This window comes from Electrophorus electricus, chromosome 23 (assembly GCF_041902795.1).
Source record: "Electrophorus electricus isolate QZ-2024a chromosome 23, ASM4190279v1, whole genome shotgun sequence".
NCBI lineage: Eukaryota > Metazoa > Chordata > Actinopteri > Gymnotiformes > Gymnotidae > Electrophorus > Electrophorus electricus.
Window position 1 is genome coordinate 7,718,271 of NC_137519.1, and position 23,829 is coordinate 7,742,099.

A 23,829-nucleotide genomic window follows, 5' to 3' on the forward strand; every position below is an offset into this window, starting at 1 on the left:
CCATATAAAGAACTAAAGTTCCTATTCTCACACCCCTTTGACATGTGTAATCTTGACCTTGACCCAGTTTCCCACACCCAGATTAATCCATAGCTTGGATTTAAAAGAATATCTAGTGGGTATTCGTCTTAGGTACTTCAATTCAGTCCAAGACCAAGCTTAATCAAGAAGATCTTATGGTCAGTCTTTCCTTTGTGAATGAACTTAACCAGTTTTATGGGAATATTTGATATTACAGACTTTAGGGATCAAAGCAATGTCATTTGGTCCAGTATACCTAAGAATCCTGTAAGACAACTGTCTGAGGAGGAGGTTGGCACCTGTCTTTCATGGTTTAAACTGAATAAAGCCCCTGGGCATGATGCTTATGTGAGATCTATCCAGTTAGGAATGGTTTTAACTAAATTATTTCAGGTCTTACTGTACACTGTTACTGTACTGTTACCAATAGATGGAAGAAATCCATTATTAGACCAACACCAACAAGGCCAGGATCTAAAGCCTTGAATGCCCATTGTCCAGTAGCCCTAACCCTGCTACTTGCTGGGTACTGCAGAGAGTTTATAGCAAATATCTCACCTCAGCCATAGCAGAAGTTAGACCCTGTGCAGTTTACTTATAAAACATGCAGGTGGACTTAGGATGCCACATTGGCTACAATGGTGATCATACTTAGTCACGTATAGCAGACTAAGGCATATGCATGAATTCTATCTATTGATTTTAGTTCAGTTTTTAACACAATTCAGATACACCTGCTTTTATGTTGTTTATTGGACCTGTGGGTGAATGGGAGCCTTGTGCACTGGGCTAAGCAATTTTTAGCAAAGCATTCAGCGGGTCTGTCTAAAAGGAATTAAATAAATAAATGGAGTAGTCTATGATGAAATTGTTTTAAACACAGCAATGTGTTTTATCACAATTGTCAGTGTACACTAATGAAAATGAAATTGCAAATGAAATTTCAGAGAGGTCATTTTAATTCTTGCTGGGGTTTTGTTTTGTTTTTTTTTACTGATGACGCTTCCATTGACCATGCCCAAGTCTCTCCATTAGAACACTGTGTAAATAAATCAGTAAATAAAAACAAATTGACCAGGATCATTAAGATGGCAGAGAACATAAAAGGCAATCAGTCACCTGAGCATCTTTATAACAGCTGTACTTAGGCAAGTCATTGTAATTGCTAATGACACACACATCATCCCCTTCATTCAGAGATCGAGTCGTTCCCCTCTGGTGGTGCTATAGGATGCCTCTGTCAAACAAAAATATGTAGAGAGGTTATTTTGTGCCTAATGCAATCAAATGTATTAACAAATTAAGCTGATATGCGAGTGTGTATAATGTCGTAGTTTTTGAGGTTTCTTTTGTTATGGATCCTATAAACCATGCTCGTCCCAGAACTGCTAAACCCACCTTTTCCCACCATCATCTCCGATCTGGTTCACCGGAGTACTACCTAGACACACCTGTTGCCTCCTCTCTCCCTTGCTGAACTCTCCTATGTAAGCTCCCCTCCCTCACACTCTCATGATGAAAACCAAGCCTTTCCTGGTGACCAAACTTTGTGCAGTGTCCAGACCTCATCTCCTGGCTGACCCCTGGACTCCACTCAGACTCTGCATCTTGTTTTTGACCTTAGACCGGCCTGATGTTGGGTACCTACCAACTCCCCCTTACCTGATTTGCTATGTTCAGGATGCAGAAACCTCTCCCTTCAGTCCCAACCTACTCTATAAAGCAAATAAAACCCCTGGTTTTATCCTGTCTATCTAATGTGTGTGCTTTTGTTACATGTGTATGTGTCAGTGATTGTGTGAATACCAATGATGATTTTCCTGCCTTGGCCAGACAAAGTTCATCCGAATTCTAATTCTAGTATGTGTATCTTGACCTTACAGATTTGGGTTCTTTCGGTTTTTCAGATATCACTAATAAATCTTTTGTATCCATAGCTTTCCTTGCCTTCTTTCACCAACAAGACCAACCAGAAATATTTTTTGCGGGCAGAATATGAATTTAATCATTTAGAAATTTGCTAGCTATATTAGATAATTACCCCTTTGGACCTTCTGTCGGCTAAATTAAATTGTTTATTTTTTAGGTTTAAGTGAACTGAAAGAGGCTAAATGTAATAATTATGATTATGATCAAATTTATGACTAAATGTAACTTTTGATAAGTAAATTTATGATCAGCTGTTTGAACAAAAAAAATCTCCCACACAGATCACACAAGCAAAATTACCTGGAAATTTGAGAAAACATAATCATTTAGGTTATATGTGTTAGCATTTAATTTTAGGAATAGAAATGTCAGAAAAAAAAATCCATATACACTCTTGTCATTTCATGTGTCATTTGTCATGATTTTGTCTACTAAGAGGATCTATAGTCAAAGTCACCAACAATCATAATCCACCATTGTCATTTCCAAACTATAGACCCTGTGAGTAGAAGTATTTGAATAATTGACTGCAAAGGGTTAGGTGCAGAATTTTCTCTTTAGAATAGAATTTATCAAGATGCACTTTTAGCTCAGTCACCACAAATTAATCCTCTCTTAAGGTGTTGAAACATGAATTCTGTATTACAGATACTCAAGTGACTAAGGCAGATATCAAATGATTCACAGCTTGTCTAGCTCAGTCTGGTTCGAAGCAGATTAGTCACCAACCAGTAGGGATACTTTCTGTGGCAAGACTGAAAAGTACATGAAGAAAATAACTTTTGAAAGAACACATTTTCCATGTAAGTATGTACATAAAGTAAGGTATTAGAGAATGTATTCTAACATGCTACTGCTATTTTCATCCCTTTCAAAATCGATTACATACATAAGTGCATATTTACAAACAGCCAGACACTGTTTACATTAGAGTTGTTTGGGATACTGACAAAATTCTTAACTCCTATTAATTGCCACTGTTTCAGCAATGTCTGCACCTTTTACAAAGAGACGCCTTCCTGCAATAATATACTGTGTATCTCATTATACCTCCGCTTATTCACTCAGCTTGTGATCCTTTTCTAAGCATGTCCTAGCTTGTGCAGTTTCATTTTTGTATTTATGTCATCTGCGTGTTTAAACACGCCAAGGGGAGTTTATGGTGGTAGACTCTGGTGATAGTGTCTCTCCTTGATAGTGTCTCTCCTTGTCCTAAGACAATTCTTTTAGTACATTTTGTATTTGTACTACCATATATGTATGTATGTATGTGTGTGTGTGTGTGTGTGTGTGTGGTGTGTATGTATACAATTATATATAATTGTACTTCATAACAAGGTAGACACATTCAGACATTTATTTTTGTTATGATCATCTGGCAGATTTTACAGACACATAACTACAGTCATTTAAAAAAATGTAGAAAAATTATATTCCTTTAGATTTGATTCTGTCTTTGGTTTCAACTTATTTCACTTATTTCATTGTTTAATATATGTTTTGGGGCATCCTATAAATGTAGACATGTTTATACCCATGTTTAACTGAACGACTATTCCCTAGACCGTACAGGTTATGTAAATGTCTAACTAGAAGTGTTCGGAGATTGTTTTGATCAGCAGTTCTCAGCGTTGCACTGTGAGTACCCATTAAGCCTTCCTCGGCCTGAAATTCCTGTTCGTACACAAAGACTGATTAAACAACTTCCTCATGCAATTTGCATTCAGTTTGCCACAGGTCACAACAGCTGTATGCAGTTTCTTTTGCAAAGTATTTACCAAAAAAACTGAATCTTGAATGATGTAAATAATAATAATAATTTTTTTAAGTGTTTAAGGAGTTATTTAAAAGAGTAATGAATTTAATTTTTTTCTAAGCCTAACCCAAAGTGCATGAGGATTAGTCCACTGTAGACTTTAGCTAAAAGAACGCAGGTCACACTTACTTTGCCTGCTGACAATAGCAGTTAAGGTAAGGGCTGGCAGGAGAGACTGTGGGTGTGGTGGGTATGTGCCGGGCTAAATTAAAGCAGGTCCTCAGGTTCCATTATCAGCAACACCCCCCCCCCCCCCCCATTTTCCTGCCTGCTGCTGCTTGAGCTGGAAACACAATGCCAGTGTAACCTGGCTTCTCCTGGAGAACAAAGACGATGGCAGGCGAGGCTATTTACTGTCAACAAAGGATGGCAAAGAGTGTGACAACACACTGCTAGAGATGGACATACAAACAAATACTCCACAATAAATACACACAACAAACACCATTCAGCACAATCCAGACATGAATTCCCATAATCCTAGAACAGAAGGTCAGATGACTCAAGTCTCCCCATGAAATCCCTGTGCCTGGAACACAGGTGGGCATACCTGCACTTCCTACTTGGGGGCTCCTGTGACATGACCAGTTCTAAATACTACCTTGGGCAGAAGAATAGGGTTCAATAAGGAAAACAAACTTTGCGAACTCACGATTGGCCAGAGTGCGTAGCATATAGAGCATCTGCCAGGCAGCTCACTGCTATTACTGATGGGAAACATTTCCCTCTACAGACAAACACATACCTCCAGCCGGGAAGTCACATGGCTGGATCAAGAGTACATGGGAGGTTTCACACATTCCAAGGTAACAAAAGCACCAAGAACCAAAAAAAAGGGAGGGTGCGACACAAGACAGGGCTCGTCCTCTGGCTGTGAAACCAGCCCTGCCTCAAATGCTCTGAACCTTAAATGGCTGAGCCAAGCTTGCATTAAACTCCATCCTCCTGCTGAATCTCAGAGGCGAACAGCGATGCTGTTCGGGAACATGACACCACTAGATAATATGATTGCTAATTTTGCACAAGCATAAACTTTTCATGGAATCTAAAAGCAGCTTTCATGTGTGATGGGCTTTTAGAGGCCACTGACAGAGACAAGAGGTCAATCACTGCAGGCAGGGGAGGGATATTGGCTGAGGGCAGCATTTTAGCTGGTTGCCATGTGTTCATTAGGGCTTAAACCCATTACTGCACATGTAACATGCTGCGCATTACCCTTGGTAAAAGCTAGCATAATGGAAGACATTGGCACTTGTGATTGTTCATTTAAATCTCTGTCTGAGTGGGACAGTTAAGTCAAAGGACCAGCATGAAGCTTTGAAGTGGATGAGTAGTAGGCTTTCATGGTGCAATACAAAACTGGTTTGTCCATGGAGAGATAAGCACCCTTCCCCCACCGCAACTCCCAGGGACTCGCCCGGTTAACAGTGTGCTCTCGACATCTCTCACGGCTTGTTCTCTCACCACAGAACAGCCACACATATATCATTCATGGTCAAAACACATCCGTTCTCCATCTGTCTGCTAGTAAAAACACTTCAAAAGGAAACATACAGCAAAATTTAAAAATAAGCATTCATAAAATACCTATTTTTTAATGGAATTTGTTTGTGTACAGCCAGCACAGAAACAATACTTTGCCTATAGGGATTTTAGGAGCACAGAACACAGCTTATCAGTGTTTGATATTAGAAGTCACTAAGCACTAAAGATAAATTGCAGTTGTTTGAAAGAATAAAGACTACAGTCAGTGCCAGGATATACTAGGTAGTGCAGAAATGCTCAATCTATAACTTATTTTATTAACCTTGCCCATACTGAAGTATTTACTTTCTTTGGCCTGTTGGTTAATCATTATGGGTCCCGAACCAAAGTTACCATCTGAAAGCAACAGCCTTCAACAAGCCAGCGTTGAGCCTTCCTCTTGCCTTATCTATGCTAAGGGACCCTCGTCACATAATCAAGGGCTTTTTCTTAGCTGGTGTATGCAAAATACTGTAATGAACCCTTCACTTATGCAAAACCAAATAATACAGTAGTTTGTAGAGTGTCCAATCATTCCCAACACTAGAATACATTTTAAATTATATTTTAAATTACCTACCATGTCATATATATAAAATCACAATATATGAAAGATTTTAATAGTTAGGTAATATCTGCTATGTCCAACACTGCAAGCATCATTCACTGTTTTTGTGAGTCTTTCACTTTCAATATTATTCAGGATAACACTTTACCAAGAAATATACAAAATTATGAAAATGATAAAACAGATAGAATAGGCAAATTAATGTCTGAGTGTATCTGAAAACGTATACATTTTTGAAGCTGCAAGATAAAATGTCTAAATATTAGTTGCTGTATATTTAACTCACTCAGCACAATGAACATTTATTTCCTTTTGATTGTCCCATGCAGTTAACTAAGTGATTAAAATAAAGCAATACATTCAAAGTGAGTGCATTCTGAAACAATGCACAGTAATGGTTAACAAAGACAAAGTTCTGATGCAAAGCTTTTAAGTCGTCATCTCTGCTACTGTAGCTGATCCGGTACTCCTGTCTGGCACCAAAATTATATTTACACGTCTTAGGATGATAAAGAGGCACCAAAATGAACAGGCCAAGACATTCTTCATAACAACACTCCTGAGATGACAAGTGGAACTTTTCTTCGATAGAAAGAAGACAAATGTTTGGCACATAACCAAAGTATTAGAGATGCTTCAGCACTGATGGTGATCTCACCCCAGTGTGCATTGTCCTCCTGACTGAGTATGGGGAAGCATGGACAGATCCCAGTCATTTCTACTTTAAGTCATGTTGCCAAAAAGTTTACTGTTCCATCCCAGCAAGCCATCTGTCCTCCGAGGCTAATCTCTAGCCACAGATAAACAGGCTCCAAACAAATGATTAACTTGCTCCTCTCTTTTCCCCTCTGGTCAGAGGACATCAAGACTCTTGTAATTAGCCCAGCCAAGACCACCAGAGTCCTCTAGAGCTTGAAAACAAGTTTTGGATTCTGATATTCATTTCATCATAGTTGAGAAAGTATGCATTGCCAGAGAGCCACAGAACTGCATGCTACTTCTTGAGTAAGTGTAGACCTTCACTACGTCCTGTTTTAACCCCTACTAAAAGTACAAAGCAAGATACAAAAGAGCTTATCTGTTTCTCATAGTGCAACTATGCAGCATGTGTCGAGCTAGTCTAACAATGACGTCTGATTCCTGGCCTACGTGATGGGCATTTTAAAGCTGCCTACAGTTCATGATTCTAGAAATCACACTTAAATATGGCAACATAGCACAGCTGATACTGTGTCCCAGTTTCTTAGTAATGTTTTGTATAGTACTAAGTTACTAGTACCACGTTTTCCATTTCTGGCACCACTGTTGTCATACTTGGACCCTATTCTCTCTTCCAGACATGAATAGCTCCTCCTTTTCCATTTCATATTGCATTATAGTACAATTGCGTATAGTTGTGTTCAAAATATCCTACTACATACTACTCGTGTAAAATCAGTATGCCGTATGCAGTATGTGACCAAAATTCAGTATTCAGTATACATGAGTAAGCTATTTCGAACATAGCCGTACTCAAAAATCGACTGTTTAGAAGTATGCATTTTAGATTTTTGAGTATACACAACTTTGGCATATTTGACTATACTAACTATAGTCAAAAACTACTTAGCGTGTGGTTAAACGAGTGGGTTACTATCGTTCATATACTTTGCTATGAAATTTGTCACGTTGTCTAGTTTGCCGTTGATGACGTATTAGCTTGTGAAATAAATTAAGGTAACCGCCAATATCACCAAGACAGCGGCCTCAGGTCAGAAATATAACGTTAGCTAGGTAGCGGTTATCTGTCTGGTTAACTAGTCATAAAGTCTTCATTTTCTTAACTAATTGAGTCAGACTGCCACATATCTTGCTAATTATCTAAATAATTTCAGAGTGCCGTGGACCTAATTAGCTAGCACGCGCATGGTTATGCTAAACTAGGTTGACAGTAAAATATGGTAGCGGATCGCTTAGCTAGTTTAAATTGCGAGGGTACGTTTCTAAATGTAAACGAATTTGGTAAACTGGGAAGGAATTGTAATGATCACAAATGGCTTGCAAGCATTTTACCAAGCTATGCTAACAAGGAAAGGGGGTAACTGAAAAAAAGTTTTAATTGTAACTAGCTAGTGCTAGTTACTTTGCTGGAATTAACGTGACTGGCACCTTTTACCCCCGTTCTCCTGCCTCGAATTCTAGTCTACTATAGGTTAGGTCAGCTAGTACATCTTTTGCCCTCACCCTCCTGTCTCAAACTAGTCTACTGTAGCTTGTACCCAAGTTGCCTTGCATTTTTACCACAAATGTGTGATCACATTGAAACCGCATGACCCGACTGGAGCCTCAATAGCACAGATGTTTCATTCACTTTCATAACTCAAGGGCAGTTTTGTCTGCTGGCCAGCTAGCTAGCCAGCATTATTAATATTATTTTTGTAACTGCAACAAACCATAATATTGCCAGCTAGCTATATACAGCTTGTCAATGTTACGATTCTTCAATATTTAGCGCAATTAATCTAATTACATGTGGGTCAACACCACAATGATTATAACGCGGGTTTTACCTCAGTTTACCAGTCTAGTCGCTTCTAGTTAGAATTAGTATTATACAGGGCAATAACAGTAGCCAAGCACATTTGTAAATCATTAGCGACAATAAAAGGTTCCATAACTCAAAGACAGCATTATAGATGTTTTTTCCTTCTTGGTGGTGATGTAAGGAAGTGGTGGCGTCCCGTAATGTCATCTTAAACATCCGTGCATTATTAATACGCGAGGCGTAAACTACCGGGGCAGACGTCTGCTGGGAAATGAACTGTCATGAGCCGCCGGTCCCTCCCAAACCCCCACCCACGAACTTTGTGCAACATGGACGCTCTTATCATAGCTAGTGTTTAGTTTAATTTTTGACAATTAAGCAAACACCAACACTATTTGCTCTCATCTGCGTAGTGGGATGCTAAAGCAACGTTAGTTTAAAGGCTTTTGGGTCCATCGATGGTAACTCGGGTAAAGCCCCGTGCAACACCACTGGTTCCTCATCCCAGTCTTGGCACAGATATGAATGGTGTCTTTCAGTGTAGCAACACAAGAGTAAACGTCTGTAGCCTCTCTTGGCGAGGTCTACTAAGTTTAAAACCAGCGAACACGATGTCAGTCAACTCCAGCCTTCTCCCGCAAATAAGGGCTGATATGTTTGATATATGTTAGGCTGTATGATGTTTAGACTCATCCAAAGGTAATTGAGGATGTTACTCTCAGCCATATTAGATCTAAACTACGACCAAACGCGGATGATCGGGTCCGGGCAATTATAGCCCCATTTTTTTTCCGAGAAATATAAACATATTTTCTACTAGGAATCAAACGACTCGTGCCTACTCAGGTTAAATGTGTAAAATCAATTTTGCTATTTTCATGATGGTTTCGAGTTGAGTCTGATGATTTCTTGAAAAGTTACCTGTTTTGTAGGAGGAGAAGCTATGACCATACTTGGACACGTGTAAACGGATGGGCGCGGTCACCTGACTACGTCAGCTCCAAACTACCTGCTGCAGTTTTATTTCCTGAACTGCGTACGGAGAAGTTTAAATCGTGCTGCGATTACAGCGCATTTTGGAATTCTGAAGGCTGTGTTTTATATGTTTTTTCGGATGGAGCGGAGTACTGGAATAGGACTTATACTTTTATCATTGCAGGTAACTATTTTGTTTGTTTTAATTGGCGGATATGTCGAATGGCCTGCATTTTTGTAAAACTAAACAAGCACGTAACGTCCCCGTACTAGTCCGCCTCAAAGTTAAATAATACGGGTTTTTTTATTCCTTGTTAACTTATTAATATTTGCTTTTATAAATCAGTGGGAACTTAATGGATCATATCTCATTCTCAAAGGTACTTTCGTCTGTATTTGCGGAGTCTCCGCCATGTTCACCTGGATTTGATTCGGAGGTGTTCATTTTCAAAGTGCACAGAGAGCACCTTCATAGGGGCAAAAGGCTTGGGAGAGGTATGTGGGTACTAAACACGTTTATATTTAAAATCTACATGTAAGGCAGGAAAGGAAGAAAAGTGCCCTTTGGTAGTAATGGATTTAAGGTGTTTGAACTGTATGTCCGTGTTACCACCCCGTGATTGTTCCGTGTCCATTACTGAAGGGTGGCTATAGTTACATAATGATCCTTGATCTAATTTAATTTTTGTCGATCCTTTTTATACTTAGGATTAATTATTTTACAAAGACAATTGGAAGATAACCATGAACAGGCGTTAGTCCTGCTGCCATCCTGCCTTGGTTTTTAGGGCTAATCAGTTTTGCAGAATCTGAAGTTTGTGTGTGTTTGGTCTCTATTTTTTTTCTCTTTTGGCCTGTGGGAGAGCGCTTATTTTCAGAAGAATGTCTCAGCGTCACGTTACCTAGAGTTCCGGCAACTTCGTTACACCTTTTGATAAGGGTAGTGCTTGATAAAGTACAGCTGCTTTCATTGTTAGTCTGGTTTCAAATGACAATTTTTGTATTGCATTTTAACTCTCATATAATTAAGGAAGCAGCAAGTCTCTTTCAAGTCAAAAGTGGGGAAAGGGCAATAGGCATTAAATGAAAGTAGCATCTCCTTTGACGTGTCCAATTTGCCTTAGAATGGCCCAAATTCTCATAAGGAGGTTTTCCTTGTTAGGCTAAGTGTTAATGCTAATGTGGTTGATTCAGAGCTATGATTGGGTGGGGAAGCACATGCTCATTCATGACCAGGTGAGCGAAATTAGGTTTTACCTCCACCACTATGGTGGTGTTTAGATGCCAGTGAGCTTTGATGCTGGTATTTTGTACAGACAAAGTGCAAGTTAGAACCTATTTTTAAATTGAGTCGGTTTGAAGCACATGGTTTCACATTGATGTCATGGTAACCCTCTAAATTAATTTATAATGCTGTACACTAGATTAACATTTGGAGGTTTTCATTTGTGTGAATATAAATAGTAGAGAGGATTATACCTTTCATGTAAAATGGATATGGTGTATATTGGATGTCAGAAGGGTTTACTGTTTTGTTCGTTGTGAGAATTTACACCATATGAATGTTTTTGTTCTATTTTTGCATAGATTAATCCTGTTTTAAATTTCATAGAAATCCCAAATAAGCAGTGACACAATACTCTTATGTGCACTTCTTTCTCTCTGTCACTTGGATGCACGTTTGATCTCTGCTAGCCCCTTGGTTGTGGTGCCCTGCTGGGCTCCCTTCATAATAGCAATTTGTTCATGATCTGCAATTGGATATAGTCACCACTCTCATTGATACCCTTTCAGTTGTTTTTAAAAAATGGATCTGACAGAGTAACCAAGATACCTAGAAGAATGCATTTACAACTGTGATCAACAACCTAAACTGATTATTGCATCTTTAATACTGTTTAAAAAAATATTTTAATACCTCCTTTCCTTTCAGTGGGTTTCAGTGATTGTAGTGGAAGAAAACGCATGGTCTTTGACTCCACTGACAAGCGGTTTGAGGTGGCCACTGATGGAACAGTGAAGCTGAAGAGGCAGGTCACTCTTCATGAGGGTCATAAGATGTTCTCTGTCCATGCCTGGGACTCCACGGGCAAGAGACACACTGCCTATGTGAGAGTGGAACATGAGAGTGGAAAAGGCCAACAGGCAGACACCGAGGCAGTGGGCCCTGCACCGGTACTGACCTCTACTGGACAAAACTGGAACTGTGAAACTTATGAGAATAGTTCTTTATCTCCCCATTTGTTGATTTAGTCTAGATGTGTTCCTTTCTGTTTTTAAGAATTAAAATGTTAGTATGATATTGTGAACTATGGACAGCCAATCATTTATTGCATTTTCTCAAACAATTACATCCCAACTACCACATGATGCTTGTCTGGAAAAATATGGAGTGCATGCAGTTCACAAACAGAATTTGAGACCCACTCATTTAGGGTGGTGGTGTGTGAGCGAGCGCACACACACCTTTTGAAATCTGTGTAGAAATGGAGTGTGGGGGGGGGAGGGGGTATAAAAAGAAATTTAGCTTTTTGACTGACTGATTTACTACAAATTACTTCTATTACCCAAATCTTGAAAGAAGCCTTTGCTTGGGTGCCTTGCACAGGGATGGTTATGAACTGCTGTATTCAGCAACATTGGTCTCAGTTTACATGGCAGATGCTGTATACTAACCTTAATGGCACAGGCCATGCTGGTTATATATGTGTAGTGCTAAGGTTGGCAGTTTTGGTTGTGTGATGATACTCTGCATAGGTCTGAAGTGAAACAAAATGGGAAGCATTAATGAACCATGTTATGTATGCACTTTTTTTTCGGCAGCTTGAATCCCCCTCGACTGTCTTGTTTCTGGAGTTTCCTGAATCGTCTGTGGGGTTGAAGAGGAGAAAGAGAGATTGGGTGATTCCTGCAATCTTCTTTCCAGAAAATGATAGGGGTCCTTTCCCTAAAAAGATGACCGTTCAGGTGAGTGATATTGATTTTGGGTGAATGCCATACCCTATACCTGCATTATTTAGTGCTAAACTGTCACTATTTATTAATCTATTCATTTTTGCTACATTTTTATCCAGATCAAGTCCAGCATTGCTAAGGAAACTCCGGTGTGGTACAGCATCACTGGTGAAGGAGCAGACCAGCCTCCTAAGGGTCTTTTTACTGTGGATAAGAACTCTGGCTGGCTGTATGTTTCAATGCCTCTAGACAGAGAGAAAAAAGAGAAATATGAGGTAGGAGACATTTTTTGTTTCCTTCTAATGATGAATAGCAATTTTGTCTTTACAGAAGATGGTGTGCTGGTGAAGTAGTTTTACTTTGTTCTGACTAATGCAGTTTGAATGCATCTGTTGTGACAGTCATTTAATCTTTTTTTTATTTTATTTCTACTAATTCCAGCTTCAAGCCCATGCAGTTGCTCAAGATGGAAATATAAAAGAACAACCAATGGACATTGTGATCAATGTGATTGACCAGAATGATAACAAGCCCATCTTTACCCAGGATCCATTCCGTGGCAGTGTAGCAGAAGCTTCAAATATAGGTGCCTATTTGTAGCCAATTTAATAGTGTAATAAAGGGATTGATGATGGCTGGTGTTACTTTGATTTATTCTTTTCTCTCTGCTCAAAATTATCATTTTTTTTTGAATGAAGGGTTTGAGATCATGACAGTTACAGCCACTGATGCAGATGACCCCAACACTGACAATGCTGATGTCAGATACACCATCCTCAGTCAGATTCCAGCACAGCCAAACCCAAACATGTTTACCATCAACCCTGTCAGTGGAGCAATTCTAGTGGGCGCTGAAGGACTGGACAGAGAAGTGAGTGCAGAAATCAGGTTTCTGAATGGCTGGATTTAATGTGGAATGGGGTTAAGTGAAAGTAACTTTGATCATGATCATGTTTCAGAAATATCCTGAATACACATTGGAGATCCAAGCTGCAGATGTGCAGGGTAATGGCTATGCAGTTAAAGGAAACGCTGTAATTACAATAACCGACAGCAATGATAATGCACCTCAGTTTGAGAAGACCTCGGTAAGGAAGATGACAGCTCTGATTTACAGAAAGTTTTATATAAATTGGTTAAATAGCTGCAGCAGCTAATGACTTTATTGTAGATTAGATGGTGATATGTAAATACCTGTAAATGGGGTTTAAACTCATATTTCACAAAATAAAGCTGATGTTCACTTAAACCTCTACACTGTCTACTTTTCACATTGTTAATGTAGCACTGTTGTTTTTCAGTACAACGTCTCCGTCCCAGAGAATAAAGTGGGAGCTGTGGTGGTGAAACTGCCAGTGACTGATGAGGATGAACCTCAGTCATCTGCCTGGGCAGCAAAGTTCAGGATTGTTGGTGGAAATAGTGGTGGGCTTTTCAACGTTAGCACAGGACTGAAGAAACAGGAGGGCATCATTACTACTGTCAAGGTAAGGCATCCCTCAAATGGGTTTGTTAGCTTAATTTGCATTATGATCAGGTTTACTTAATTTCTTTTGTGTTCTCTCTAGCCACTGGACTTTGAGAGAAACAGCAAGTACACTCTGTTGGTGATCGTTGAGAATGAAATTCAGTTTGCCAAACTTTTGCCCACCTCCACTGCCACAGTCACTGTGAATGTTATCGATGTGAATGAGGCTCCAGTGTTTGACCCAGAGAAGAAGACAATTTCCATACCTGAAGATCAGAAGGTTGGCAATGAAATAACGGTGTACACAGCCAGTGACCCTGACACGGCAAAGTCTCAGAAAGTGAAGTAAGGGTCTCCTTGGTGCCTTTTATTTTTGACAGATCTTGTTTATTTCTGCATGTCCATATCTGTGTGTGCTTGTAGTGCTAGAGGTTGGGCTTTCTCTTTCTGGTTCATGAGCATTGCTGTAGTAATTTGTTGTCATGCTGTGTGTTTTAGGTATCGTGTAGGCAGCGATCCTGCTGGCTGGCTGGATGTGGATGAAGACACTGGACTGATCAAGGTCAAGAACCCCATGGACAGAGAGTCTCCTCTTGTGGAAGATGGCCGATATGAAGCTCTGATCTTGGCCACGGATAATGGTAATACCATTTCCCCATGTTTTGAGAATTTGTTTTATCAGAATACTGTCTTCTACAAGCTTTTTGTTTTTTCAGATCCAGTTCAAGCAACTGGTACAGGGACCCTCGTGATTGAGCTGCAGGATGTAAATGACAATGCTCCCATCATTGAGGAGAGATCCTTCCAAATATGCAATAAGCAGTCATCTCCATTGCTGCTGTCTGTGACTGACAAGGATGGTCCTGGCTTCACTTCTCCATATAGAGCAGATCTTTTGGGAGATGGCCAAAAAAACTGGACTGTCAGGATGAACGAGACCAGTAAGCTGTGTGTGTGTTCAGGTTACTGGTTTTGGTCTTTTGAATGAGCGTCTAAAATCTGTGGGGTGGTTTTGTTTTCTGTGTAGAGACTGGAATCATCCTTACACTCAGCACTCCACTGGAACAGGGATTGTACAATGTTGTTTTGAGGGTATATGACAGCCACAATCTCCACCAGGACAACACTGTGCAGGTTGAACTGTGTGACTGCACAGGAGCAAATGCCGAGTGTAGAGATCGAGTCATAGCAGGCCTTGAGCTGCCCGCTGTCCTCGGAATTCTGGGGGCCATTTTGGCTCTTCTGTGTAAGACTATTCTTTTTCTTTTTTCCTCTCTCCTGACACCCTTAAAGTACAAATTTTAAAGTGAAGCCTGGTGTCTGCATTGCTTGGCAGCCATTGTTCTTGATGGTAGTATGTGATGTCCTCCAATCTGTAGTGCTGGTCCTTTTGCTGTTGCTGTTCTTGAGGAGGAAAAGTTCTGTGAAGAAGGAGCCTTTGCTTTCTGATGACGATATTCGTGACAACATCTACTATTATGATGAGGAGGGCGGTGGAGAGGATGATCAGGTTGGCCCATTGGGGGAGTGGGGTGTTTTTATTTATATATAATATTTTTTCATTCTCTCTCCCCACCCCTGTCTCACTCTTCTGGTGTACATTCTTTCCACTTTTGCAGGACTATGACTTGAGTGTGCTGCACAGGGGCCTGGACAACCGCCCCGATGTCTTCCGTAATGACGTAGCCCCGACTTTCATGCCTGCGCCTCAGTACCGTCCTCGGCCTGCCAACCCAGAGGAGATCGGCACCTTCATCGAAGATGTAAGTCATGTGCTAAGGGCCTTTGGCTATGCCATGGTGATTTATGTAGCCATACAGTGCTTGGTTGCTAAGGATGCCATTCTGTCCCTCAGGGCATTTTCACAATCTGGTTTTTAAGGAATGTGTATTTGCCTTACTGTAGAACCTAAAGGCAGCAGACAATGACCCCACTGCTCCCCCCTACGACTCCCTGCTGGTGTTCGACTATGAGGGGGGTGGCTCGGAGGCTGGCTCCCTCAGCTCACTGAATTCCTCCAGCTCAGGGGACCAGGACTACAACTGCCTGAACGAGTGGGGCCCACGCTTTAAGAAGCTGGCTGACATGTATGGTGGAGGAGAGGACTGAGGGAGCCATGGAGAGGGGTTTCTCTGTGCATCGCCAAAGGTATTGCGTGCCCCCCCCCCCCCCCCCCCCCAGTTAAGCATATGGATGGATGTAAATATGGGACAGTTTTATAGTTTCCCAGGAGCTTGTAATTCTGAACTTGTATTTGAAGCAAGAATGTACACACTATTCAAAGAAGGCCAAAAGAACGTTGCTGAAAATTACTTATAACGGTTAATGGCTTATCTATCCTGCATGTTATTCAAAGCACTCAATCGGTACATGTTTTATAAAGTGCTTTTCCCTAACCCATGTCTTCAAGACTATATGAGCTGAAGTTCATTGTAATCCCCCATCCCAACCTTTCTGTATAGATGTTTATAAGTTGTATTGTACAAATGCGCTTTTTTTTTTTTTTTTTTTTAACTGTTACTTGACACTTTGTTAAATAAAAGGCATTGCTTCTGCCTCTGCCATTTGTTATAATGTGACTGAGGTGTTTTGTTTGGTGGTGGTTGTTTTGTGTTGGACTTTGTTTACAGTGCATTCATCATCCACATTTACAGTAAGCCATATTTTAAGACAATTCCATCAACTATTTAAGGGCTGTACAAAGTGATATACTTTATGCAAGGTCACCCTACATTAGCTAAATAAGATCACACAAGTAGACTGTGCATCTGAGCTTTTTTGTTTTTGTAGAGAACAGCTGCAATGACCTTATTTGTACTTTTTTTTTCTTTTTTTTTTTTCTTTTTTTAATAATAATTTACAGACCATATTGGAGCCAACAAGTGTTTGGCAATGGTGGTCCTGTACTGTTGCCACTGTGTGGTCATTATCTGTAAGTTCTAGTAAAATGTTCAAATATTTTTTTCAAGTTTAGTAGTCACAATCCTAAAAGGTACTGTTGGCATTAATTGGCCATCTAAATTTCGTACACCCCTCTTAATGAGGCCTCTGTAGAGGAGAGTACTGTTGGCCCTTTTGTCTTAAAGGGGTCACCGTAAAGCAATTCTGTATGCTTCAATTTTGTTGTATAAAGTTGTGTTGTATTAATCAGAAATTGTTTGAATTTGTGCCAAATTTGAGCAGTAGCCCATCAAAAATGGGAAAGTGTTGCACAATCTGCTCAGCCAATACATTGGGGAAAACTGTGTTTTAACTTTAATATATTGGGGAAGGCAGCTTTCTCTTAACCCACTAAAAGACAGCATTCTACAAGAATGACAGTATTGACGAAGCAATTTTTGCTATATGGAGTAAAAAGATCAACGGTGTCTGCTACCTGCAAAATGATTAAAATGTGCATGTCATGTATGTACGTACTAGGTTTTAAAAAAAAAAAAATGCATAGAAATGTCTACAAGCCCTGCATGTCAGCAATCCTATTCGGCAAAAAGCCTCTCAGAATTTTGAGAGAAATTAGTAGTTTGAATAGTTTTTGTACACTTACTCATATCTAATGTTGTGAATTTGTGTAGAATCACAAATTGTCTATATGCTTATATATGTAGCCTGAACATAAAGTACAATTTCCCACTGCCAATATAATTTGCATTAATATGTGCAGACATTTCTGACAGATCCAGTGATGAAACCAAAGTTATGAAGGATTTGATAAGGTACTTACTTTAAATGGATATGACTGAACTTAATCTGTATGGGCTGATTTGCTGAAATGGCAGCACTGGCAAATGAATACAATCAGGTCAGACAGTGTTGACGCATCCTGTTGTTCGTGCAGGAGAGTATTAGTACTGTATGCTTGGCCTGCTGTCAGAGTAGGATCATCCTAAAGCATGCATACATCCAAGGTTTGAATGAGGAGGATGCTGGGCAGATTCAATCATTGTATCAGCTTTGAATGCAGGTAAGATGCAATCCTCTTAGTCTTCCTTATAAGAAAATATAAACAAACATTTTATGAGGTTTATATTTCACATGGTGTACTATATTGACCATTGTACAATATTTAAATGACCACTGACCCTGCTTCTTTGTTGACTAACTGAAACTATTACTTATTGTAGGGTATTGTTTATTGCACTGATGCTGACTGCTCCTTTGTTGACAAACATTAAGTACTAGAGTTTGTTAATTGCACTTAGTTATCTGAGGTAGAGCTTGTGTATTTTGCATCTCTAGACATCAGCATTGATCCCTATATTTCAACATATGCTAATTCATAGGTGTATTGGACTCTAACCTACTCTACTGGCTAGGATGTATTCTATGAATAAATGACAAAGCATTTTAAAAGTTGCTCTGGATATGAGCATCTGCTAAATGCTGTAAATGTAAATTTAGTCTTTAGGATAAAAGTTGTGTTTTTTCATCATTATTGTTAACACCATTCACACATTTATACACTGTTGAAGAAATAATAGGATTTTAGTCAGTATGAACAGTTAGAAGAGAGTAAACGTAGACTGTTCTAGTTCCGTTAGTCCCATAGCTCAGATTTTTGGTTACTGTATATTTACATGTTTAATCTATATTATTAGTTTGGGTTCTGTTGCAAGAAACCTGAATCTTCTGCTGTATAATAGGGCACACGTTCTAAATGGACTAAAACAAAAACCACGGGGTGACTCACGTTGTAGCCGTAGTTGGCTCAAAGATGTTTCACGCTCCAGCATGCCTGTAAAGTAAAATGTGGTAACTTATTAAGGTACAACTAAGACTACCCTTTTACTGCTGTAGACGGCATAATTTATATACATACTATTAATGTAAATCAGGAATTTAGTTGACCAAATTTACAAGATACTTTTTTGAGGGTGCTTGACAAAGCCAGACTATTTTTTTTTTTAGTTTAAATGCTGTTTAGATACATTTCACTACAGAGACATTCCACCTGCCACCTTTCACATATGAAAAGTGTAGAGTATATCTGTAGAGTATAAAATGAATGCTAAAACAGTTTCTAGAATCACCATTACATATTAAAATGCCAATAAAACACTAATAATGGTCCTAGCATGTGTAACAATACTGCACTCATTTCTGCATATGTATCTTGGGTTAGCCGGTATGAACTAGAAAACAATAAACTTATAATTGTTTACAGTAACACTGATGGACAGAATTCCCATTTGTCTTCACTGTGGTTGCATAAAGAAATGGAATAGTGCACACTAATTGCAAGCTCAGTGGTTAAAGTCCTTGTCTAGTAATCAGAAGGTTGCTGGTTCAAGGGCCTTAACCCTCAGTTGCTGAAGTTGTACTCAGTCATAATTGTAAGTCGCTTTCGATAAAAGCGTCAGCTAAATTCCGTAAATATATGAGCAAAACTAATTTCTTCCGTATGCTAAAGATATGTAGATGACACTACTCTCACCCACAATGCAATGTAGCCATTTCAAATGTTTATTTAAAAAAAAAAAAAAAAAAAAAGTACCAAAAATACATTTTCATCTAAATGCTACATGAAAGTAAAATGGCTGAGGCTAACCAGTAGCTAGCAAACTAAAAAGCATTCGGGTTAACTGCTTCAGTAAGTAGTACAGTACTGTATACTTCTATGGGGAGTTGTATGCAGTATAGTAATGGGCTGTTGTAAGTGGTTAAAAGGGCGTTCTATACGCATGCAACATAGTGCAAGTTTTTTTTTCGAGCAACCCAGGTGTTAAGAAGCCACTGTAAGCAACTTTAGCCTCACCAGATGGCGACATTTTTTAACCTCGAGAACCGTATTTCACAACATCCTGAAGCTCCATGCTGTTTCTGAGCCTTGCAGGATCCACAGTGGTTCTACTACTTGAAAGTGTAGAATCAATTAGCCTAGACCAAGTCTGCATTTTTCTGCTAGATTCTGTCAATTTGTCAAACTATTAACATTGAGTATTCGTGTGGTTATTAGGTTATAGATAACTTATCATATCTGAAATTTTGATTATCATGGTAGAGAAAAGCCTTAGACTTTAATTGCTCCAGTATTTATGCACAGCTAATGGTTAAGCATTATTCCCTATTATTATTACCAAATATATCAATATCGGTACTTTTTAGACTAACGCTTTCAATTATTTGAAAAATATCTAGCCTATTCAGATGTTATCGTTTCGCTTCATGTTGTGTTAACCTAATTATACCAATAAAATGCTTCGTAAATTTGTGCTATTCAAAAAACAAAAAACAAAAACATTTTAACAGAACACTAATTTTGCCGGCTCAGGAACATCTGACAATTTCAGTGAACCACATGAGTAACATAGATAGAAGGGGAGAAGAATGGGGGTAAAGTGTCTCTCTTCAACCACTTCAGATCAGCTATTTGGTGGGCGCTAAATAAGGGGACCATTTGTGCGTCTTAGCCGTGAGGACGGTCTACACGCTTGTCCGTCTTAACTGCAAGGAAGGTCTACACGCTTGTCCGTCTTAACAGCGAGGAAGGTCTACACGCTTGTCTGTCTTAACTGCGAGGAAGGTCTACACGCTTGTCTGTGTTAACTGCAAGGAAGGACTACACGCTTGTCTGTCTTAACTGCGAGGAAGGTCTACACGCTTGCCTGTCCAGCTGCCTACATCCCGAACTCTTTAAAATTATTTTTGTAAGCTATGACATTTTAGATCACAGAGTAATTTTTATATCTATAATTATTATACGGTTAAACTAGACTAAATCAAATATTCCAGCATAGCAGCAGTTTGTCTATAAACAATTCAAATATCCTTTTCACGTCGAAGTGTACCCTGCTTTAGTAATATAAAAGGAAAACCTGAATAGCCTAGATGTAAATACCGTAACACACCCCATGTGGTAAAGTTATGCTATTTTGATCACATGCATGCACCTGTTTTGTTGGAGTATGCCGCTAGACACAAGGTCCCACCCCCTTCCACTTGTCCTTTCATTCTAATTGGCTCGGCGGGATGTCTTTGCAGATTTCCGACGACCCCTGCACCTGACTCCCTCTCTATGTGGTGCGAAGACAGCCTGCAAGCATCAGCTATTTATTAAAACGGCCATACGTAAACGTTCATTCTTCCGTCGCTAGGAGTTGTGTGGTCGTGAAAGACGTGTTATTTGCTACTTTTAAAAAGTGCGTTTGTAAGATGCCACGATCTTTCTTGGTGAAAAAACACCTCAGTCACAAGAAGCCAAACTATGGCATATTGGATTCAAAGAAACACGGTGAGTTATTTTCAGACTCCTGTCAGTTTTATATCAAACCGTGATAAAAGAGTTACCTGATCTAAACTGGTCTAGCCTATTTATTTGTTTAACTTTAGACCCGGCTATTGTCTCTCTGAAGTCACGAGAAGTTTGTTTTTTTCTTGAATAACTATTTTTGATGTAATCTGTCATCTCAGAGTTGAAACCTTGCTTCAAAGTCGAAGACCATGCGGTCTTAAAAATGAATCTGCTGCGAGATCAGTTCAATAAACACAGCATGTCAGAGGCTCATCCAGGTTGACTGGCAGTGATCTGTGATGCTGATATTGATTATCCTGACTCTATAGTTTGCTGATGCTCTGTGCTGCAGATGACTCAATAATGAGAGAATCAAGGCAAACCTTTGCAACCAATACCGTAAACGCGGCTGGGGTGTAGCAGGTGCAGGATCCGTCACAAAAGACAAGCTTATTGTTTGTCCTTGCTTTGGGGGGTCTGAAGGGTCCCATTAAGCGCAGAGAAGGGGGCAGTAGGTGCCCTCCGAGGTTCCTTTTACCCTGCGGTCCGCCTGAAATCTGTGGTTTTGTTCGCATGCTTTCTCTTAAGCAAACGGGCCCCTTAACCTCTTCCGAGAAAAAGACATGCTTACTATTCAGTGGTGTAAGAAAAGAAAACGCGATGAAATTATCTGGAATTAAAACGCCCAGACAGCAAAAGTAGGGAAAAATCTTTGTTTGAACTATAATCTTTCCTTTAGTAGAAATGCTCTTTAAAGTCACTTCACTTAACTGGATTCCAGATTGGTTAATTGATTTTACAGGTTTTGGGTTGGGTTTTGTTGTTGTTGTTGTTGTTGTTGTTGTTGTTGTTGTTTTGAGGGGGGCTGTAGTAAAATATAGTAAACATTTTAACGATTAGTTTATTTTAAAATAAATGATAAAGAAATATTGAATTTGTTTATAAATAAATAAAGAAATACTGAATTTGTTAATGGTATACTGATGATGTGCTGGAGTGTATTACACTATAATTTTACTTACCCTTCATCTTCTCTCTCTATATGTATGGTGTAAATATTATTATCATAAACGTATTTTATCCTTTTAAGGATTACAGCCACAGCCTTTTCATCAAAACAATAGAAAATGTATTTTGATCTGTTGGGAACTGAATGAGAAGTTTGAAATATTGACATTTATCCTTTCAGTGGTTATCAAAGGAATCTCAGAGATTGACAGAGGCCTTGTCGGTAATATACTTTACAGATGACCAAACACAAGTGACCAATGTGCAGTCTTACTGGTCCAGACCTGGCCACCAGTGTCCAGAGGAGTGCCTGCTGCAGCCTTACCCATGCCCCATGAGCCCCACCACGTGCTCCACCTCACACACGAGTCCTGCCGATCCAGTGATCCACCCCCAGCCTTCTCCAGACCCTAGCCTGCCATCTGATGGCCCAGCTCCAGGCAACACCTACCCACTCCCACCAAGTCGCTGCCTCATCAGAGACCCACAGCCTGCTCTTACCCTGCTGGAGACGGCCGGAACACAGCGTTCGGAACACGGGCACAACAGAAGACATGTGGCCAACAGCGGGCTGTCCAGGGTCGCTGAGTCCCTGGTAGGGCTCGCCCCTGCCAACAACAGCAGCCAGGGGCGCTTTGAGTGTTTTGACTGCCACAAAGCCTACTTCACCTTCTCAGGCCTGGCCAAACACAGACAGCTCCAGTGCGAGTGGCATTGTCAAAAATACTTCAGCTGCAAGTACTGCGAGAAGGAGTATGTAAGCCTGGGGGCTCTGAAGATGCACATCCGCACACATACGCTGCCCTGTGTATGTAAGCTGTGTGGAAAAGCCTTCTCAAGGCCATGGCTTCTTCAGGGACACATACGCACACACACAGGTATACATACATAAGTGCATAGGTACGCCTGTATACACACACAAACACAGGAATGCTCAAAGAGCATGGAGGTTTATGCCTGTGAATGTTGTCATTCACTAATGGTCACCGCACTGTAAAAGTATTTGTCTCCACTGCTGTAAAATTTTGATTCAATTGAGCAAATTATTATTACTGAGGTTAACTTAAAAATAATCTATTAACTACAAAAAAATTAAGGCAGCTCAGACACTGAAGTAAAAAAAAAAAAAAAAAAAAAAAGTTTTTAAAGATTTTGACTTCTGATAGGTGTAGTTAACACTAGCTAAAATGAATTCATTTTCATTTTATTTCATAGGACTAATAAGGGCAGTTTTTGGGAGGGAGGGTTTCTACTTTTGCACACTTAAATCTGCATATTTTGATTTTTGGCAGGTGAGAAGCCGTTCTCTTGCCCTCACTGCAGCCGGGCATTCGCAGACCGCTCCAACTTAAGGGCCCACCTGCAGACGCACTCTGACGTTAAAAAGTACCAGTGCAGGAGCTGCTCGAAAACATTCTCCAGGATCTCCCTCCTGTCCAAGCACGAGGAAGCTGGCTGCTGCCCGATGGCCTGAGGGGCCGACGGGGTTTGCCGCAGCACCCATGTGCCCTCACCGGCCCGATATTTACTCGCAGGAGCTGAGTGGCGAGGAGAACTGGTAGAACCTGAGGCTGACAGGCTGACACACACTGAGCCGGTGCCTGCCAAGTTGCACTGAATATTTGTGCAGACTGTCTGAGGATGAACTGGGAGTATTGCATGCTGCAAGATGTACTTGAACTTTGATTTTTTTTTTTTTCATGAATGTATATAATAAGCTAATTGCATTTGTACTGAATCTTCAAAATAAGATTTTGTATGAGTGATTTTTTTTTTTTTTAAGGGAAGAATTAAAAATAGTTTTGTACATTGA

General features: G+C 39.9%; 2 protein-coding genes across 6 annotated transcripts; both read left to right on the plus strand.

The window, feature by feature from the left end:
- Nucleotides 1–2,736: 2,736 nt before the first annotated feature.
- On the plus strand, nucleotides 2,737–16,136 carry LOC113575713 (cadherin-1). Of its 4 annotated transcripts, none has more exons than XM_081706035.1 (16): nucleotides 2,737–2,753; nucleotides 9,315–9,541; nucleotides 11,291–11,532; nucleotides 12,181–12,324; nucleotides 12,432–12,587; nucleotides 12,754–12,898; nucleotides 13,011–13,183; nucleotides 13,272–13,400; nucleotides 13,614–13,799; nucleotides 13,881–14,125; nucleotides 14,279–14,421; nucleotides 14,497–14,721; nucleotides 14,808–15,026; nucleotides 15,160–15,290; nucleotides 15,400–15,543; nucleotides 15,686–16,136. In XM_081706035.1, coding segments are annotated over exons 1-16 (2,715 nt in total). In that variant the 5' UTR covers nucleotides 2,737–2,751; the 3' UTR covers nucleotides 15,890–16,136. The 4 variants fall into 4 exon arrangements, with proteins under 4 accessions (XP_081562161.1, XP_081562160.1, XP_081562159.1 ...); XM_081706034.1 differs by lacking the exon at nucleotides 2,737–2,753 and adding an exon at nucleotides 6,835–6,863; XM_081706033.1 differs by lacking the exon at nucleotides 2,737–2,753 and adding an exon at nucleotides 9,044–9,081.
- Nucleotides 16,137–20,762: 4,626 nt separating this feature from the next.
- snai3 (snail family zinc finger 3) lies at nucleotides 20,763–23,829 on the plus strand. Of its 2 annotated transcripts, none has more exons than XM_027007357.3 (3): nucleotides 20,763–21,008; nucleotides 22,256–22,894; nucleotides 23,309–23,829. In XM_027007357.3, the coding sequence occupies exons 1-3, from the start codon at nucleotides 20,930–20,932 to the stop codon at nucleotides 23,488–23,490; spliced, it is 900 nt and encodes a 299-aa protein (XP_026863158.1). In that variant the 5' UTR covers nucleotides 20,763–20,929; the 3' UTR covers nucleotides 23,491–23,829. The 2 variants fall into 2 exon arrangements, with proteins under 2 accessions (XP_026863158.1, XP_026863157.1); XM_027007356.3 differs by having other exon boundaries at nucleotides 20,764–21,008; nucleotides 22,198–22,894.

Excerpts from the sequence above, each read along its gene's own strand:
- LOC113575713 (XM_081706033.1), top strand. The coding sequence starts at position 9,047 with ATGTTAGGCTGTATGATGTTTAGACTCATCCAAAG. Across the intron at positions 11,533-12,180 it reads AGGCAGTGGGCCCTGCACCG|CTTGAATCCCCCTCGACTGT; the intron begins GTACTGACCTCT and ends TTTTTTCGGCAG. Across the intron at positions 14,722-14,807 it reads TGTCAGGATGAACGAGACCA|AGACTGGAATCATCCTTACA; the intron begins GTAAGCTGTGTG and ends TTTTCTGTGTAG.
- snai3 (XM_027007356.3), top strand. The coding sequence starts at position 20,982 with ATGGCATATTGGATTCAAAGAAACACG. Across the intron at positions 21,009-22,197 it reads ATTGGATTCAAAGAAACACG|TGGTTATCAAAGGAATCTCA; the intron begins GTGAGTTATTTT and ends TTATCCTTTCAG. Across the intron at positions 22,895-23,308 it reads ACACATACGCACACACACAG|GTGAGAAGCCGTTCTCTTGC; the intron begins GTATACATACAT and ends GATTTTTGGCAG.